This window comes from Elaeis guineensis, chromosome 5, assembly GCF_000442705.2.
Source record: "Elaeis guineensis isolate ETL-2024a chromosome 5, EG11, whole genome shotgun sequence".
Classification (NCBI taxonomy): Eukaryota; Viridiplantae; Streptophyta; class Magnoliopsida; order Arecales; family Arecaceae; genus Elaeis; species Elaeis guineensis.
The window spans coordinates 5,108,629-5,129,703 of record NC_025997.2 but is presented as its reverse complement, the minus strand read 5'-3'; the positions used below and the strand labels follow the sequence as shown (position 1 = coordinate 5,129,703).

Here is a 21,075-nt window from a genome sequence, read left to right as displayed (position 1 = left end):
AGTCAGATAAAATGATACATTCCACGTCTCGCGGTGCACAAAGAATTTGCCGTCGTATCTAATATCATACTGGATAGTAGTTGGGTCATGAACGTCGCCAAGCGTGGGGTTGGGTGTGTCCTACGACTTGGTCTGGCTTGAGTCAGTTGGGCTGCGTTCGGACAACGCTTAATAAAATTGGATTTGGTAGCCTTCTTTTGCAACGTCAACTATCAGGCCATGCTTTGCATAATTTTCATAATATGACGAATCTCTTTCTTCCATCTATAGCACAGGAAGCCAACATTATGCTGTGAAAGCTACGTTGATAATATAAAAGAAGATCAATCATACTAAATATACAAACATAACCCAATAGAATTAGGGCAAGCATGATTTCATGATGTTATGCTGTGAAAGTTGTGTTGACAATGTAAAAAAAAGATCAATCACATGAAAGATACAAACTGAACCCAATAGAATTAGGGCAAGCATTATTTTATGTGTACGATTGATGTGTTGGCGGTGCCACACCACTTATTATGCTCCAAACCACCTTGCCACCAAAGCCTTATATTTTGTAATTTTCTTGTTTATTTCAAATGTATCGGGTTGGATTTTCCATGCAAAAGAATCATTCATCTTCTTCATGGTGTCACCCGTCGGACCATATGATACCAGTTTCGAGTAATCAGATTCGATCCAAACACATGGAAGAAGATGTCGGAGTGCTTTGAGAGCTGCGCAATACATGATCCAACAATTGATATTGCAAAAAAAGATCAATCATCACTCTCGCCAAAGATATAACCCAAACCCCATCTCGCAAACAACCAAAAAGCCATGCGTAAGAACAATTATACCGTCAAAGACGGTAGAAAAGTCTCTGTGCATGCATCCAAAATCTTCTGGATTTTAGAAAAGTCTCTGCGCATGCATCCAAATCTTCTGGATTTCTTTTTCCAGAACGAAATGATAGAATTCGTGTCACTCTCTCCGCACCTATTTTCCTGAAGGTTACAGAGACAAGGATTGGACAACTACTCTATGGGAAAGTATCAACCCTGTTTAACAGTTTTCTGATTGCTATTTACCAGACATGAACATATTAACTGGAGTTGCATGAGATAGGAATGACATCAACTTCACGTATGATAACTATTTGGCAAGGCAACCATTTGGCCACTTTTAAGATGCTTCTTTGAAAACAGTTTAGTTACATGTGACTTTGAACAAATAAAGAAAAAAATGAAAGAGTAATTAGATGTGCAAGTTCTAGGGACCAAGGAAAATGCATGATCAAGACAACTGAAGCGCCTACACATTTTTATTTGCAACAGTTGAGTCATCCTCCATATTTAAAATTTCAATTTAGCACGACAATTAACACGGTGTCGAGACGAGCGACAGTTCCAATCGGTCGGCAAGAAGATAAGGAGACCATGTCTACATCAGACATGGAGGACCATGCTCGAAATTATTATGATTTCTACAAGCTGCTCCACAGAACAGGGATACAGACCAGAAGGACAAGTTTTTTCCAGAAAATTCTTGTTTCAGTATGTAAATCCTTCTATCAAAACAATTTAACTAAGACAATCTTACAACAAAAATAAAACATGTGATTAACATGGATAAAGTTCAACACAAGCAAAGTCATTCCAATTTCTGCATAATAAAAAAGGCTAAAATAAAAACTTCCAGGAGACCAGGATGCAATAACTGCCTTTTTCTTCAGTAGATAGCTTGTACTGTACTGAAACAGGATGGACCGGAACAAACCTACTAAAAACAAGCATACAGAAATTGGACACAAGCCTCTGCTCTTCCTTAGGTCATCAAAAGACCAAGAAGCAATTGCTGTTGAAATGAAAAGGATACAAGGGATCACATACCCAACCTTCTAATCCATCTAAGTATTCAATACCTTCTTTTTACATAACACCTATAACTTAACGGTTCTGGTTAAAACTGGATCCTGCTAGGCCTTGCTTTAGTCATCCTGTTCACGCCGAATGGCTCATCGTTCTCTATCTTCCTGCTGTTCCTGAATGCGGCACACCCAACAACGTATACGATCACAAGAACGATCAGCACCACAACATTGATCACAGAGACCTTCCTCCAGCTGTGCCTGATGCTTGCAAGAACCCCAGCCTTGCAAGAGTCGCACTGGTAGCATAGCAGCTGCTGGTCATTGTTCCACTTGGTGCAGTCAGGATCGGCGTACCCCACGGTCCCTGCTCCAGGAGTCCAGTAGGTCTCGTTCACATAAGTGAAGCCACATGATGTGGGTGGCTTGCAACACCCTGACTGCATCATCAAGCATCAGAAACCACCAAAGTTAATAGGCTTCGCCGTATCGTTACTTACACTGGGGAAACTCTATAAACAACCATTGCTGTTTGTTCAATTTAAGGACTAAACTTTCGGTCATGTCACCACCTTGGTTGTTTTTTCTCATATAATAAAGCTTTCACTCATATTACAACAGGGAAGATTTATTGAAATGCATCACATATTGCAAGGTTCGTCACATAAACGTTTGAGTCATTACTTTCTATAACCAATGATATATCGATCCAAAAGTAGTGGCCCCAAATAGATAGTATATGATTTCCTGGCCAAGACAAGGTTAAGAACTATTAACAGATTCCTTAACAATTATTGTGTGGGAGAAGGAGATGCAGGGAGGATTCGAGGACAGGAATGGCCCCCCACCACAAAAGAACAAGGTGTTGCTGTGGTCATATAATTAGCCATGAAGACCGATAGCCGAAGTTAAAAGCCACTCCAGCCTTCCTCTTCCTCCCATGGGGCTCTCTTTTATTGGTTGGCAGGTGCCCTCCCAATATTTAATGGTGGTGGGGCCCTCCATTGATGGGACATGAAAAGACCTCATTCCTCAATCATGGAGCTTGGTGGTCCTCCTTTCCGTTTGTTGAGAGAGAGGAGAAAGGACCGTTGCTTGGTCACTCGGTCAAGGTGCAGCTCTGTTGCTCTATCATTGTTTTTGAGAAAAGAAATAGCCTACGGCCCAATTCAAGCTCTGGTGTTCTTTGAGTACCCTTTTTTTTTATTTACAAAATCTCTAACATCATCACAAGGTGGAAAGGGCCGGACTTTGTTTACTATTGATTATTTTCTTTCCCTCTATAACCATGTTCCAGATTCCAATCAATAGTCAGGAAGGTGGGATGGAGAGCTTGTTGTCGATGTCCATAATTGTTGAACCGATACTCTTAACTTTATTTAGCGACAATATTCCTAAATCTAACGGGAGTTCGAATCCAAACTGGAAAGAGGAAACAATACACACAGTAATCCTGAGGTATTGACCTTCTAATTTTAGAAGTCCTGATTAATAACCGAAGACTTGCATGCTAAGCTATACCTCTCTTACCGTCAGACCTGCAAAGAAATCTTTTTTAAAGAAAAAATAAATAAATAAAAGAGTTTTATCAGGTAAAGGCGTGAGGGGGTAAAAATCAGTAAGTCCAAGGAAAACTATAGGTTTTCTTTGATTATTCCCCATGCTTGTTGTGGAAACAAATTAAACCGGGAGATACTAGCAGAGTCCAATTATAAAATAAGAACAAATGGACAGAGGAAGAGAAAGAGCATAGGAAAAAAAAAAAAAAAAACAGTCAGCACTACTATGCAGTATTGCAGTGAATATGGCTCCATATAGGTTCCGGTTATTAATTAAATCATAAATAATCAACAGAATGATAGAGAAAGCAATGATCCAATCCTCACGAAATCAATCAATAGGGAAATCACCATCAAATCATGAATTAAAGAACACCCATCCCCCAAAAATCCCAACTTTGATATCCCCTGCTTCTAAAAAACCAGCTTTCTTTGCTCGAAGAGGATAAAAATCCAATCTTTCTTGCTCAAAAGAAATAAAAATCCAATCTTTACCCTAAATAATCAACGAACAGGGGATCGAATCAAAACACGGACTCACCTCGATGGGAGAGAGATGGCGCTGGTTGAACGTGGCGACAGACTCCGGCACCCGCATCCCGGTGACCGGGTCACGCATACCCTGGGCCATCCCCTTGCAGGCGCCGGCATCGTGGAGGCAGGCGCTGATCTTGGCCCAGTAGTTGGGGTCGGAGACGCGGTCCTTGAGCCAACCCGAGTAGTCGGAGAGCTGGTACTCGTAGTAGCCGCGGTCCATGATGACCTGCCCGTGGCCGCGGTCGGTGACGGAGTAGGCAAAGATGATGAACCCCACGAGGGCGACGATGACGAAGAACATGACGAAGAGGTAGAGTCGGAGAAGCCAGGAGATTCGGTAGCATGCGCCGGCGAAGCCCATAAGCGAGACAACAAAGATGGTCAATCCTATGATGATGATAGGCCACTGGAGGAAGCGGAGGCAGTCCGTGTTGTTGGCCCGGGAGCCCAGCCATATCCCTCCTGCCAGTATCGGAATCGACCCCAGAAACGTTATAAAGTTCACCACTCCTATGAGCCCCGTGCTCCCCCTCAACATCTCGACTGCTACTACCAATACCAACCAATGAGTCTTTTTTCGGGCTTTCTCTTCTCTTTTATGGGGTTTTCTTTTGATATGGGATACAGAGGGGGATATCAAATGAGGGAATAGGAGCGTGGGGGAGAGTCAGTGCCAGCTTTGGTGGAAATCTCTCAGAAGAGAAGCGGCGTGGTGGTGGGGCCAAAGAGATAGGTGGGGTCGGGAGAAGCATGGGCCGGGGGGCGGGGGGGGGGGGGGGGGGGCGGCGATGTGTGGACGATGGATAAATATCAGTAGGTGAGGATGGCGTGTGGCTGGGATGAGGTTGAGGGAGTGGATTCTTTTTCTTTGGTGTTTTTTAGGAACCAGCCAGGTTAGTGAGTCCAGTCTTTCCGGGTTCCTTTTGAAAGGGAAAAGGACGAGTTCTGCGATGAGTGTGTGAGTTATCTTCTGTGGGAAACTATAGTCTGACCATGCTTCAAGTTTAGACACTCACAAATAAGCTACTAAATAAGATTTTTTAAAGAAAAAAACTATGATTCATCCTTTATCTATAAGACAGTGTTAAAGTTGGTGTGTATTGTATTTCTGGTTGACTAGGAAGAAATTTTAGTCTTCTTTTAACATTAATTAAATGGTGTTTTGGTTGGGTAGATGAGTTTCTTGCAATCTTCAGTCAGATGTAACCAGCTGCATAGGACCTGTTTCTTGGAATTGATAGAACAATACATCTTTATTGCAGCTGACATCAGATTTTGATAGTGTTTCTGTTCCACTTGCTTGGCTTTGACTGTGTCAAAGTATGAGGCAAAGTAGCTTTCCATTCAGAACGGCAAAGCTTCCAACAACCCAGAGAAGGGATAGGAGATGCAGCAGGCAACGAGGATCCTGCATTTTTTTTTAAAAATCTTTGGGCGCTTGTATCTTGGGGACAGACTCGTGGGATTTTCAATGGGAAGCACTTGTGGTTTTATTTATTGTTACCTGCTTAAAACAAAAGTCTCTTTAAGCAAATTGCAGCTCAGAAAAACTCACTCATTTTATTATTTAATTTTGTTTTCGAAGGCATACAAGATAAGGTCTCGTAAGTAGTAAACATTTAACATGACAAGTACAAAAACAAATCAAGCACATGATTCCCACACACCCTTCTTGCAAGAGACAACTTTTCTTTCTGCACACACACTCGGCTTGCTTCTCATCCTTAACCTTTTCTTCAGCCTTCAATAACGTATCACCCGGCTATGAAGTACGAAAAATGCCACCATAGATTACGGCTAAGTTCGAGGTGGTAACCTGGAATAGTACTACGAGGAAACCCAGAGAAAAGAGGGCTAAAGGTAGCGTAAGAGACGGATAAAAGGAGGGAGAGGGACCACATGGGCGCCCTTTCCCCCTGGCGCAAGTAGCGGGGTGTGCATTTGCTATGAGCTAGACATGTAACAACCCTCGTGGATGGCAATGCACGCAAGTTGATGTCTTAATTCATGTCTGGCCGTTGGATGCTGTAGCAAGTGGCATGTCTCATGCATCACAGTTTCATACTCTCATAGTCAGTCACAACCTAAAATTTATCATTTAAAAGAATATAAAGGGCATTAAATTATTGAATTCTCATCAAAAGGGACTTATATATATATATCATGGTATATTTTCGATCAGATATACAAGCCATGGTCATATGGAATGGGTTGGCATTTTGTTGCACCGAAAGCGGTGCCTATGTCCTTTTTTTTTTTTTTCTTTGATCTTTTCTTGATAATACAACAAATATGGGCATACATGCCAAAATTTAAATTAATCTAAAAGTTTAAGTTCTTTACGTTCAGTAATCCATATCATACCTTCTCCCTAATTGTTTAATTTGGGACTTAATTTTACATTGGATCGTCAATTTTTTGATGCATAGATCGTTAAAGCCATGACTCTTAATCGAATGGAACGGAGCCAGGATTTGCACCCAGTTTGCCCAATAGTAACTCACTATATAACTAGGTTGTAGGAATTACTTCCATTATGGGCACAGAGAATTTGCAGCTGGATCCAATAAAATTTGGTATTCCACGGACATCATGAGTTTTAATACTTCTTGACCTATTCATGGGAATTTTGTAAAAAAAAAAAATTAATGACTAGAATGTATTATATTATTATTTTCAATAACAAGTATATATATATAAAGTGTACAAGATCGCATAGTTACAACTATAGAATCATTCTATTCTTAAGAGGGTGAAGCATTCCAATCATGTAACTACAACTATAGAATAATGGCCGTTACAATTCGAGAGGTATTCTGCTCTTTTCCAGTACTTGAAGTGACGAATGGTCACATGGTGGTCAAAAAAAAAAAAAAAAAAAAATCCCATCACTTTCGTACAAGGGGGTTCTCATTTGGTGGGACCCGAGAACGAGTGACTCCAAGTCTTAAAATATTTTTTTTAAAAAAATTCCATTACGTATGCAAGTTGTAACAAAATTTTCTCCTTGGAAAAGATTCACGGTCCACAATGCCCCATCCCAACTTTCTGAAAAGAAAAAGAAAAGAAACGTTTCACTCCATTGGCATTACCTTGCAACTGGGTAAGACCGATCCTTCCAAATCCTAAATCAACAAGAGTTTCTTGATACGTACGAATCCACCCAGCACCGGCAACACGCGAATCACGCTGTGTCCCTTTACGTTAATTCTGGTTCCCCATAAAGGGAAGAAGACCTTTTCCAAAGACCGGAGCATTGGAGGAATATATGGCCACGGATGACCCGTTCACTACTGCTCGAGAAAAAGAAGGAATGTAGACAGAAAAGCAGCGGCAAGAGACGACACCGCCAAACATCCATCGCATCAAGTGGCTACTCACAGAATCTTTTCTTCCCTCAGCTTAGATTTTCGCCAAAGGTACCCAAAGGCACAGCAGATGATGACCCGAGATATGAACAGAGGGAAGAAGCAATAGAATGAACCGCAGGCCCGAGCAATACTGTTAATAAACTGGTTCCAACGTGGTACAAGGGGATTAATATAATTTACAAAAGCTTAGATCACTCATGAGATGCCACATTATAAATTATATCAGAAACTAGTTTTATAACTAACTAGTATGAACTTTTTCTCTGAAGAAAATGAGAGATGTAGTGGTACTATGAGAACTTGCAAAGATGCAGCAGTCAAGAATTAGATCCGAAAATTTTATATAATTTCTAAACAGAGTGATGTGGTTATCGGAAGGTGTAAGTATACTGGTAAGGATATGTAAAAATGTTATAGAGAAATAAAAAATAATTCATTAGAAAAACAGAGATGATGAGATGTACCATCCAGCACTAGGTTTAATTTAAAGCTTTCTTAGAAGCATGCGATCTGGCGTTTAATTCTTAAAGGGACAGCGAAAATTGTTATAATTGCCCCAAAAAAAAAAATGATTAAAAGGAAAACTCCAAATTCTCGAAGACCTTTGAGCTCGGGTAGAAAAGCCATGGTTGCCGACAGGGGGTAGCAACGTGGAGTATACTACTGGTTGCCGATGCGTCGAGTCTGAGGTGGTGGGATCAGGGCCGCAAATGTGAGAGATGTACGTTGGGAGGAGGGAGGCGGACCACCAATGGCAAAAGCACGAATATTTTTGCATTTACGAAACATGGTGGTTTTGCTTTCGACTAAAAAGTAGGCCGACATGAGGCCACACAGTCGACCGCAAAGAAGGTACAAAAAAAATATAGAAAGTGAATGATTTTTTTTTTTTATGTGAATAAAGGCACGACATTGATTGGTCCTCTCCCTCTAGTATGTAAAAAATTTTCTTCTTTAGATGACCTTGCAAACAAAAGTTCCAACATGGCTGCAAAAAAAAGAGCATCAAAATCAGAGCATTGTGACTTTCTTATTCGGGGAGAAAAAGATGCACAGAAATTAGGAAAGTAGTTATGACTCGTACGGATATATATTTAATCTCTTGTAGCTCTTGAATACTTATAAAGGATAAAAAATTAAATAATATACTCATGCTAATTTTTTTTTTTTAAGTAAAATTTTGGGTTGTTGCACATAGTCCGATCCATAATCTATGTAAATTAGAAGACATTGCAGCATTGGCTCATGTAAATTGAATGTAAATTACTTGTGGTGTTTATAATTAAATTTTTGTTATATATAATTAAATTTTCATAAATTTAGATTTTTAGATAGACGAGAATGCTAAAATATAAATAAAAAAAATATATGAGATCAATAAATAATATTTTTCGATTCATCTTTTTAAATAAAATTTTGAGTTGCCATAAAAATAAAAATCAGATAAAAATTATTTTGCACGTTAGAAAAGAATGACCAAAAGCATTGATATGATCATTTTATGGATCTTGCGTTTCACTTTGCCGAAGAAAATATCTTTATTTAATATGGTGCTTCACTGGTCCTCGGGATATTTCTGGGATTTGGGAACTATAGGTGCGTGCGTGCGTACGTGTGGGTGTTTATATATTCCATGGATTATTTTTTTTTTATAATTTTGGTAAACATGGATTACATGAATGTCGTCTTTTTTGCTACGAGGACTCCAGCTGCTGAGGCTCTTTCTTTCTCCTCTCATCTCTTCCCTCCTTATTATTATTTTATAATATATAGTTTTTTGAAAAAAAAATCTTAATGAGAATGACTAATGCTCTGCTCATACTTAAACAAAAACTATATATATTTTGAGAAAAAAAAAGAGAAAGAGAGAGAAAGAACCATCTCAAAGCATACTCAATTAATTATACTATTCTCTTTGATGGCCGACATCTTCAATCTAGAACACTCACTCGAGAAGCTACTCCGCCACGTAATTTCCTTCTTGGTGAGAGCACCTTAACTGCTAGGCCGAAATCTAGCTATTGAATCCATCAAAATTTCACATCTTTGTAATTTTTGAGCCTTGCAATCATAGCAATCCATATTAGTAATTTTTCAGTTCTTGGGCATGATCTATAAAATGTGATAGAGACGTGACATTCTAACTTTACATGGACAATCAATAGTAAGACATATTACATGATCAACAAGTAACTAAAGTTGCAGTGCAATCAGACCAACCTACCATTCCTAACCTACCAATTCACAAGAAGAACTAAAAGTTTTAGCTTTAATTTTGACCATACAAGTACCCATGCATCTCAAGTAGAAACATATCAAACCATCGGAAAATTATAACCTTAGTGGGGGCCTCACACGCAACACGTATCGACACCAGTCCTTCCTACCGACCAACACAAGACCCGGATCGAGAGAAGACACGTGTCATACAAATGACACACGTGGCGTCCAAAGGCTAGCTTCACGTGCCACGTTCCAGCTCCCGCGAACGAAATCCGTTAAAGACTTAAACCACCTGCAAAGCTTAGGAGGTGCCGTCGCCGGCCCGAAAGCTCCCTCAATTCCACGTCCGGTCTCCTTCACGATCTATAACGCTTATCCTTGTTTCCTCTCGCTTTCTAAGAATAAAGTTAATCTAAGGATAGCTTCAAAGATATGGGATCCGCAACGTTCCTGGAAGTACTGCTAGCCATTCTGTTGCCTCCCTTGGAGTCTTTCTCCGTCATGGATGTGGTGTAAGTCTTTTTTTTTTTTACCATCTTTAATTTGTATCATAAGCTCAATTGCTTTTATGGTTCTACTGCTAATTTTATTTGCATAGAAGGATTCATGAAAGGAAACGTAATGCTTTTTTAGACGAGTGTTTTTCTTTGATACAATCCTTGCGTATTGTTGGACGTTGATGCAGTCTCTTGTTTTATATGATTTATTTTTGCAGGTGGAGTTTTGGATTGACCTTTTGCTGACCATATTTGGGTATATACCGGGTATTATATACGCCATATTTGTGTTGGTAGGATAATGTTATGACTTGTGAGAGGACAGGTGGTATGTTGATGGAAATCTTATTATTAGTCCAGTGGTACAAGCACGGTGGGAACGGAACCCAAAACTTTTCAATAATATACATGTCGTTATCATATATTTTCAATGATCGGATTGCCCTTCAGGATTGAGCTTTGCGATGCTTTGCACATCATCAAAACTTAAAAAAAAAAAAAAAAAAAAATCCAACATCATTTGAACAAACTGATTCATATGCAATAGAGATGAAGGATCGCGTGGTCGCTATGTAATCCAGTCTGCGAGGTGATTAATGACACAAATATTAAATAAAAAAATTATTTTTACATCCATATCACATTTATCCTACCTCGTGATAGAAATTACGATGTATCTCTTCTTTTTTTTCCCTCTTAATGTTGATTTATTGATGATTAAAAAAATTACTATAATTTTACATACCGATTAATCACAAGAGTGATAGTTCTAGCATTCTCTTCAACCTCCGCCCATGAAAAAAATATAAGACACATTTGATTATACTTTTTAATTTTTAATTTTTAAAAAATATTTTTTATTTTTAATAATCATATTGTTATAAAGTAAAAAGCAACGTTTGAAGATGATAAGTGAAGAACTCGACAAGAAAGAAAAATTCGAAAAGAAAAAGAAGAATGAGTGAAGAGATGAAGAACTCGATAAGAGAGAAAGATTTAGACTCTTTATTTTTTAATTTAAATAAAAATAAAAAAATAAATTTTAAAAAATAAAAAATTTTATTTTATATATAAAATAATTATTTTAATTATTTTAATTTTTATTTTATTATCAAATATTATTTTTTTAATTTTTATTTTTAAAAAATTAAAAAAATATATATTTTTTTTAATAACTAACCAAATGCACCGATAATAACAACCTTTGTATATACAGGAAGATAGTTGGGAAGATCCGTAGGCTAAGGCATGCAACCATTAGCATGATTTGAAGGAGGATTAGCGAGGATGTCATCCGATAAATAAAGTCCAACTTGTGATGCAAACTAATTCAATTTAATTCATACCCGGAGATTGATAGTCTCAAGGTGTGTTTGGTTTGAAAATTGATAGTTTCAAGATATTTGGTTCCCAACCAGAATCAGCATCCTCTTTCCTCCTTGAAGTCTGAAATGGAAATTGGATTATCTTCAATCAAATGGCAGAAAGGAGAGTCATTTATTTTCATTTTCACTTTAGAGTCCAATTCCTATTTGAGAGTCCAACCTAAGTTGGACCGTTGGATGGCCAAACGGTCCAACTTAGGTTCCCTAATATTCTCCCGTGCGTCCCCACCTGGCCCAAATATATCGGCAACAAGCCTTCAGAGCCCATGGCCCAGACTATTATATCCTTAGGTTACTCCCGCACTGATGTGAGTGCTACTGGCAGCACAGAGGGCTTAACCTGCACACCAGCACCCATCTCTTATCTGAAACGAGGAACAATCTGACAAACATTCAAGAGGAGATTAACGAGGAAATTTCTAATAATGATGGTGCTGAGCACCGAACTTGTTCCTGTTGTCACAGACAATCAAGAGCTATCTGTTCCTTGAGAAAAGTGACAATAACATAAAGCTTTACAGGTATTTTTAAGCAGCATCAAGAAGACGAGTTTGAAGCAGGTTGAAAGAAAAGCAAATCAGAGCTAGAGCTTTTTTGTATCACCTATATTGAAGCAGTGCACTTTTCCTCAGCATCACATCTCATGGTGATCTGGCCGCAAAAAAGAATGAAATAACTGATCAATGTCCCAATTATCATGAGCTTGGATAAGTGCATAGATAATAGGAAAAACAAATGACAGGGATGAACTCACCAAATAAATAGTCATGAGTCATTTTACTTCGGACTCTTCTTCCACAACCCACCGATCTTCTTCAGCATATTTTTGTCCTTCTTCTTTGGTGACTCGTCATCCAAGTCATCAGAAAACGGGGAGTTCATCAGCTTCCCAGCAACAGTGTTGTACTCCGATCCAATGAGCCGCTCCTCTCCATGAAACTCCCATGGTTGCCCGTAGTAAGAACAGCTGCCGCTGCTTCCGCTGCCTTCCTCCATTGATCTGACTGCACCCTCAGCCTCCTCAGTTCAGCTTCCATCTCTGAATTCATTGCTTGAGCTGCTTCCAGCTGCTCAGCCGCCCTTGCAGCTCTCCTGCCGTTTTTATCGGCCTCCTCGGTAACACCTCCAAGCTTCATCATCGCCTCCTGCTCCGCAGCTTTTGCTAACTCAAGCTCAGCAACCACTGCTTCATAACTCTTATGGCTCTCTGTCTCTTTCTTTCCTATTTCTGATTTCAGCGTCTCATTCTCTTCCAAAATACTCTGCAGCTCTGTCTCTTTATCCATGAGGTTTGCCTTCAGCTCAGCAATGTCAGTAATGGACTTCATTAATTTAGCCTCCATCTCAGAATCCACTTGATTTACCTGAGCTTTCTCTATTTCTGCATTCAGTTTCTTGTTCACAGCTGCTAATTTCTGAACTTCTGATTCCCTGTCAACAAGAGCTGCCTTCAACTCAGCAATCTCCGTCCTCGCATTCTTCAACACTGATTCTAGTTCAGCTTCTCTCAGTCCATAATCAGTTTTCATACGCTCCAACTGTTCATAGGCAGACTGGATCTGCATTGTATTTTGATCATTTTCTTCCTGGTTTTTGATCTTGGCTGCTTCAAGTGCAGATTGCAATTTTTCTACTTCTGACTCCCAAGAACCAAAGCCAGATTTTTCAAGTTTATTGTGGTCAACTTCCTCGGCAAGCTTATCAGCCAGAAATTTTTTCACAGTTTCCTCTAATGAAATAACTTGAGCCCTGGATTCTTCTAACTCAGAGGTCACAGAACTCAAGGATTCCCTTAGTTTCAAACCCTCAGAATTAAGAGTCTCAACAGTGGTCCTAGCCATCTGCAGTTGATGTTGAGCCTCGCTGACCATTGCCTGTGCTTCTGCCTCTGACTTCTCGGCAGCTCTAAGCTGAATCTTTAGGTTCTCAAGGGAAGCAAGTGTTTCTGCCATGTCTTGCTTCAGGGCCTGAAGCTCAGCATGAGCTTCTTCAGTGTTCTTTGCTTCTGCAGCCTCAGATTTAACAGCATTTTCAAGCTGCTGCTTCAACCTCTGAATCTCGCCCATGGCTGAGGCTAAAGCTGTGGAATCCACAGACTGCTGTTTCTGGATTGCTTCGAGTTCAGACTGCCATGCACGATCACGCTCCTGTGAAATTTTGCGTAGTTCCTGGAGCCGAGTTTCTTCTGCTGCAGAGAACTCAACAAGCTGGTGCTGGGAATCCTCAACCTTTGCAGACATGTCCTGTAGCTGTCTCTTGGCTTCTTCTGCATCCTGCTGGGCTCGCTTCTTCCCTGCTTCAGATGAACTTAACTGATCCTTTGTCTTTTTCAAATCCTCTTGGAGCTGAGTGAGTTGGGACTCCAACTCAGATATCCTACTTGGACGCTTCCTCTGGGTTTCAGAACAAAAGTGGGAGAACTTAATTATCCCCACCAAAAGAAATTAAAGATGATTGACCTAAAAACAACCTACGATATGAACATTTAGTTGGTGTTTCGTTGCCTATTATGCTACAAAGGTATGGTACGAAGAGATATCAACACCCTAAGGTTGGGTTTGGTGCACCGCCAAACAATTTTGGAAGGTAATTTGGATAGCCTTCAAAGATAGATTGCCACCATTAAATTGCCAGTAATGTTAATTACTGTATTTGATAAATATAAGTAATGTTGCAGTAAAATTACTGAAAATCTTGATTGATATGTTTGATATGACAATCAAATTACCGGTAATATGAAATCAAATTCCTAAAATACCTCCTTAACCTTATAATAATAATAATAATAATAATAATAATAATAATAATAATAATAATAATAATAATAATCTATTATTATATATAATGATATTTATATAATTATTATAATATAATATATTTTAATATAGTATATTATAATATATTATATTATGATATTATAATAAACTATTATAATATATTACATTATTATATATAATAATATTATATTATATATTATGTTATATTAATAAAGGATATTATTATAATATATTATAATATTACTATATTAATATATTACAATATTATAATATAATAGTATAACAATTAATTATATTGTTATATATATATAATATTCTATGATAATATAATTAATATATTATTATATATAATAATATTATATTATATTATATTAATATAAGATATTATAATATATATTATTATAACATATTATAATAATATATAGTAATATAATATTAATGATATTTATATAGTTAATATAATACAATATAACATATTTTAATATAGTATATTATAATATATTATAATATTATATTATGATATTATAATAAACTATTATAATATAATATAATATACTATATAATATATTATACTATATTATTATATATAATAATATTATATTATATATTATGTTATATTAATAAAAAAATATTATTATAATATATTATAATATGATAATATAATAATATAATTAATATATTGTTATATAGAATAATATTTATATAATATATATTACAATATATTAATATAATATAGAATATTATATGATAATACAATATAATATACTATATTATTATATATAATAATATTATATTATATACTATATTATATTAATATAATATAATAGGTATTATTATAATATATTATAATAATATAATAATATATAGTAATATAATATTGTAATAAAATAATATAATATAATTTATTGTTATATATAATAGAATTTATATAATATATATTATAATATATTATCATATACTATATTATTGTAATATAATATAGTTACTATAAAAATATAATAATGATATAATAATGGTATATTATATTATAATATATTATATCATATTATTATATATAATAAGGGGGGGTAAGAGCCACCGGGGGAGGAGGGTGGAGGGATGAGTTTTATGTGATTTTTTTTTTTTTAGAGATAATTTTGTCCAAAAATTTTTTTAAAAGTGGTAATCTAAATAGCCGCCTCTCTCCAAGACAATTCAATCCAGATTTATCTACTGAGAGATAATCTGAGAGGTAACCTGAATTGCCAAGATAATCTGGATTACCACAAAAAAAGTATACCAAACACAATAATCTGATGGGCCCACTTTAAATTTACCAGCAATATGGTTAGACTGCCGGCTACCAAATGCAACCTAAGTGAAAAATAAATGGCAGCTTGCACTACAATTGAGGAGAGAAAACAGCAGTACAGCAGTAGAAAACAAAGACCAGTGAGGCTAGGGATCCACAGATTCTACCAAAGTGCTGAAAGCCATAGTTGAAATGATTACATTATCTTGCGTGTATATGAGGTTGATTTATCTTATTCCACTGAAAGTGAAGTCTGAAGCAGGTCACACTGATCGATCAATAACCCTAAAAATTGGTGTTAAACCTTAAAATAATTGCTGCTAAACCTTAGTGATATCATCCATCTAGCAACGTCTTACTAACATGCTCATGTATATGTAGCATTCAAAAGTCAAAATCCATGCAGAGAGAAGTTTAACAGAATGTAAGCTACCTGTTCAAGCTGCAAATTGCAATGTTTCCCTTCAGTGTCATTTTGAGGACATTATCACAAGATAAGGTCCTCAAAGCATCTAAAAGGTAATTGAGATTGTCATTCAGAAACATTAGCAGTAGATACTAGTTTCGCAGAGGATAACATGTTGCAAGCTTGCATATAATTTTCAGGCATGATGAACCGTGGAAGGCATCCTAGAAGTTGTTGTCAAGAAACAGGGCAGTTCCACTTAGTTATTACCTCAGTTGCTGGACTTCTGGGTGACCGGCGCTCAACAACCTTAGGACTTCTTTCAGTTGGGGTCTTTGTAGGAGTGTGAGCAGAAGTGGAAGAGTCAGATTCATGTCCTTCTGTCTTGGCTACACGAGTCGATCTAGGAGTGGCTGGAGAAGTTCTTTGAGGAACTTCTGAAGATACAGTCCTGCTTCAAGCAAATGAGATGTCTGACTTTTAAGAAATCTATAAATGCTTGTCATCAACAACAAATACAAATGTACTAGTGAGAAAATTAATGAAAGTTTCTCCAGCACATTTGTCTAAATTTCCTGAGTAATAATTTGGGGTTTACCGGAAACAAAATTGCTGCAGTTCCACACACACACACACACACACACACAAACACACAAACAGAAAAAAGAGTTCATATGTAACAAGCGAAATTGTTATTGCAGGTCATTCAGCATGATTGAGAACTGAAAGACAGATGCTTCTTGAATCCATAAATACAGAAGAAAAATGGTATGGTTATATCAGTGTTAAAAGTGGCAACACACATATAAGTCAACCACCAACTAGAGCACTTTCACCTCACTCTACCAGTAAAAGTTTACTGATTCAGAACATTCTCTTCATCAATCAGTTGTTGCAGCATGATCGAGCAGATAACCCCAGTAAAATTGTGATTCTACATGATCCATAGAAGTGGATGTTAATTTCGAGCATATATGACAAAGATTGGAAGGTGCAGAATTGATCATGAAATCAAGTCCAGTATCCAAATGGATTCTTCAGGTTCACGTGAACTGACAAAGGGAATTCATAAGTACAGTCCCAATAATTTAAAGATGTGCCTATTTGGTCATATCATATAACACGAAGACACGATAATATCAAATCAATCATAAAACCGACATATATCCACCAGATACCTCCTAAGAAAAGCTAAAGCAAGGCCAAACATTTCAAAAACATCTGATTTGTCACAAGCTAAAACTCCTCTCCCATCACATCATACAGGTCCATATCCTTTATGGAACCCCTTCTCCCTCACAAAAAAGTAAAAGCATTATTAGATATCATAACCCATTACAAAACCTCACTTTTAAGCCCCATAATATATATAAGCCATTAAGCATCGAGAACTCACAACCTCCAGCAAATCTCAGCTCTAATACCATGTTAACTAACCAATTTATCCCCAAAAGTTACACTTATAGTGAAAGGATCAACAACATACATCAAGTTTAACAAAGCTTATATTAAGAAAAGGCAAAAGGCCATTACTTCCAAGCATATTCACACACACATATATACATCAAGTGAATAAGATAAGTTTTCCTATGCATGGGCCACCACCCTAACTCACAATCAGACAAATCCAAGAAACCAAACAGAAGTTACACACACATGGGGCAAAGTTGAAACCCCTTTGCTGGAAAATATAAAGAAATCAAACCAGAAGGACCATTTGGTCCTATCTACTCAATTTAATACAAACAAGCCCATCTTGGATCCCACTACCTACCACTGAGCGAAACGGTTCAGAAATCAGCATCCGGATATAAAAAGAAAATTAAAAAATTAAAAAAAATATATTATTAAAAATAAAAAAAAAAAAAGAAAAAACACTCGAGTGAAGAAGGGACCTTGATTTGGGTGTCTGCATGGTATCCCACTTAGCCTATCCTCTTCCACGAGCCCAGACCTGCAGCCACAAAAGAACCGAGCAAACCATAAAGAGAGCTCAGGTGAGCTTATTGCACATGAACAAAATAAATGTACCATGGACCCCATCGAGTAGCAGGTGTATCCAAACCAATGAAACAAATGACTGCTCTAGTAATCGTCGCATGTTTTATTTTACCATTTCACAAAGCTGAGTACAAAGGCATCAATATTTACCAAAGATTTCAACCTTCCCCTTAACTTCAAATACTGTTCGACTCGTACTCTCCACCCATTCCCATCATTGCTTCGAAACCACATAACGTAAACAGGGAGGAAGGAATATAGAGAGTTTGCGTGTCTCCCTACCGTTGATTATTAAGTGACGAAACTGCCCTTATATTTTGAATGAGCAAACACTGGGCAAGGAGGGTAGTTTAGTCATTGATGGGCAAGTTTAAGAAATTGTACCGCTTTTTGGAGATGGGAGAGGAAACAAATGGTGGTTGGGTAAAAGGGGTCAAAGGAGCAGGACTGCAAAATGGCGCGGCTCCTGAGGAGCTTCCTCACAATCGGCGAGAAGCGGAGCATAAAACCCTTTTTTTTTTTTTTATCTTGCGTACAGTAAAATGGCAGCTTTTAAAAAATAACAAATCAAACATATGTAAATAGATATTAAAACAAGAAAATATTCCAAGATTAAAACCAATGAACTTTTCTTTTGAAACCGTCACCTCTCCTAGCCTACCGAAGGGACTTGAAATAAATAAATAAATAAATAACTGTTCCAATAGTTCAAAATGCAAACCGAAGGCATAATAATAATAATGATAATAAAAAAAAAAGAAATAAAAGCGTAAAAGGACAGGGATAGGGGTAGGAGAAGGAGAAAAAAGGCCAACAGAAGATAGGCTAAGGAGAGGAAGAAGCCCGGATAAGAACTCATAAACAAAGAAGGGACCAAAGAGAAAAGGATGACTAAAAGAAGCCTATATTAGAACTCATCAAAGAAGCAGCTTTTATGGTTTTCTGTTTAAATCTCTGTAGTTTATATGCACTTTCCGACCAGGAAATCCTCAAAAAGCCTGCGGTGGAGATATCATAAGAGCCGGCATTATCATTTCTGGTGCTTTTTTTTTTTTTTTAACCCAAACAAACCAAACTTTAAGAAAACAAAGAACTGGAATCAAAGGAAAGACTTTGTATGTATTTTAGATAACCTTTCTTTGATGGAACCACTCAAAGACAGGTCGCAACTCGTAACTTTCCCACTATAACACTGTTTCTGGTCTTTTTTTTTTTTTCTTGCGACGAAGAAAAGGAAACAAAAAGAGGAAGAGCTTCTTTCCAGTTCCCATACGATATAGATGAGGTCTCTTTAGAATATCCACGTATAAAAAGCTCGCATTTTTCCCACATTTCCTCTATTTCCGTTCGTCAAAAAAAGCAGAAAGAATGCGAAGAAAGGAGGCAGCTTTGGAGTAAAGCAAGTGAAAACAAAAACGAAACAAGAGATGAATCAACTCACGGTTTTCCTTCCGGTAGCGATCGAAACACGAGGGTTTCTCTTCTTATTCCCCTTCCTTTCTTCGCCTTCTTTCTGCTGCCCTTCTCGCAGTTCCGGATGCCTCTTCACCGAGCGAAGGGAGTAAAAAGAGGACACGGAATTTATAGGACGCACTAGGCTTCGTTCGAGCTAAATCTAGGGTTTGGAGCGAACGAGGTGGTCGATTTTGTCGCCACTCGCCGAGAGCGAGACTTCAACCAGGTTGGAATTTTACCCTGCGTCCGTTTCCCCCCAAATTCACACCGGTGCTCCGACCCTCACCACTGGTCGCTGGTGTAGTGTTTTGCGGTGTATCTAAGGAAAGCTGGTCGTGAGTTTGTGCGGTGAGTTGCGTTCTAATTACCTTCCGCTCAGGTTACCGTCCAATTTCAAGCGGCAACTTGAGGGGGTAGCCCGTACGAGTTATTTGTACTCCCTATTCCCATGTCGCTATTTAAACCGTGGAGTACGCTGTACATGTAGACGAGTGCCATGGTAGCGTTTGCCGTTTGTGCAACGTTTCTTTGAATTAATTAATGTTTTTCTGGGTAAGAAATTAATTAATTACTGTTCTTTTGATAAAAGTTTCAAATGAAGTAAGTTTTAAAGAAGGATAATGCTCTTGAAGCTTAAAATTCTGCAAACTCTTTGATGCACTTGCTTGTTTTTTCTTTCCCTGACGTAATTTTCTTGTTTGCTGGAGAAAATTCTACCTGCTGTGTATCCCGCCGTCTCAATAAAGCAGTATTATTCTACCAAAAATAAATAAATAAAGCAGTATTAATCACAAAAGTAGTATATCTGGACAATTTTTTTGGTAGGCAAAAGCTGGATGATGTTTGGCACGATGTTTAGACATTAAGCATCATCTCATAATGGGATTTGTTAAATTAAGGTAATCATATCGTTACCCCAAAGTAGCTTATTTTTCTTTATATTTATACCAATACTATCATTGGAGATTTCTGATAAAAAAAATATAAAAAGTGTCTATATTGCCAGAAGCATTAATACACCTCCAACAAATACGCCCAAACTGGTGCAGAGGATGAGAGTGTGTATTAGAAGAAATATTGCACATCTGAAACTATTTATTAGAGAAAATATATCACTATTTAGGATTGAACACAGATCTCCAGGATCAGATCTTGCTGGTCAAATACCACAGTAATTTACAAGCTGCTACATACATCGATACGGTGGCATGAAAAAATTCTTTATGCATCGAGAATGATGCATATTCGCGCGTATTGCTCGTGATGATTGGTTCTTGCACAAGGCCGATGAAAAAAAAAATTCACATGTTGTATCTTTGTCTCATGCGTGAGCCAATCATCATGGATAGTATGCACCGCCTGCGGTGTACAAAAAATTTTTCGTTGGCGTGATGTAAAATAATAGATTGGATATTGTACCCTAAAAAAAAAAAAAAAAAAAAGATAGATTGGATAGCTAAGAAAAAGGCCCATTTTCGCATGGATCACCCTTAGGTTTGAACATCCTTCCAATATGAAAGCTCTAATAATTATATTCTTGTCACGCGGAAATGAAATTTGTTCCATGGCCGACTTGTAGATTACTACAGCCTGTAGAAACCAGGATATTGACCCTACAGGCATGTAAGCCTTTGATGTCCAAGTGTCCTATCTCAAGTACTGAAGGGTAACTTTCCTTCAAAAGGGGAAAAAGAAAAGAAAAAAAAATACTGTAAGGGTAA

General features: G+C 37.4%; 3 protein-coding genes across 3 annotated transcripts; 1 reads left to right on the top strand and 2 right to left on the bottom strand.

The window, feature by feature from the left end:
• Positions 1-1,707: 1,707 nt before the first annotated feature.
• LOC105044652 (tetraspanin-3) lies at positions 1,708-4,587 on the bottom strand. The gene is given in 2 exon segments (NM_001319909.1): positions 1,708-2,292; positions 3,953-4,587. Coding segments are annotated over 2 exon segments (882 nt in total). The 5' UTR covers positions 4,487-4,587; the 3' UTR covers positions 1,708-1,944.
• Positions 4,588-9,856: 5,269 nt separating this feature from the next.
• LOC105044654 (salt stress-induced hydrophobic peptide ESI3) lies at positions 9,857-10,488 on the top strand. The gene is given in 3 exon segments (XM_019850660.2): positions 9,857-10,023; positions 10,026-10,054; positions 10,258-10,488. Coding segments are annotated over 3 exon segments (162 nt in total). The 5' UTR covers positions 9,857-9,974; the 3' UTR covers positions 10,342-10,488.
• Positions 10,489-11,296: 808 nt separating this feature from the next.
• Positions 11,297-19,642, bottom strand: LOC105044655 (interactor of constitutive active ROPs 3). Its single transcript, XM_010922621.3, is given in 6 exon segments — positions 11,297-12,075; positions 12,179-12,333; positions 12,336-13,817; positions 16,169-16,349; positions 17,794-17,852; positions 19,341-19,642. Coding segments are annotated over 4 exon segments (1,815 nt in total). The 5' UTR covers positions 17,814-17,852; positions 19,341-19,642; the 3' UTR covers positions 11,297-12,075; positions 12,179-12,201.
• Positions 19,643-21,075: the final 1,433 nt, after the last annotated feature.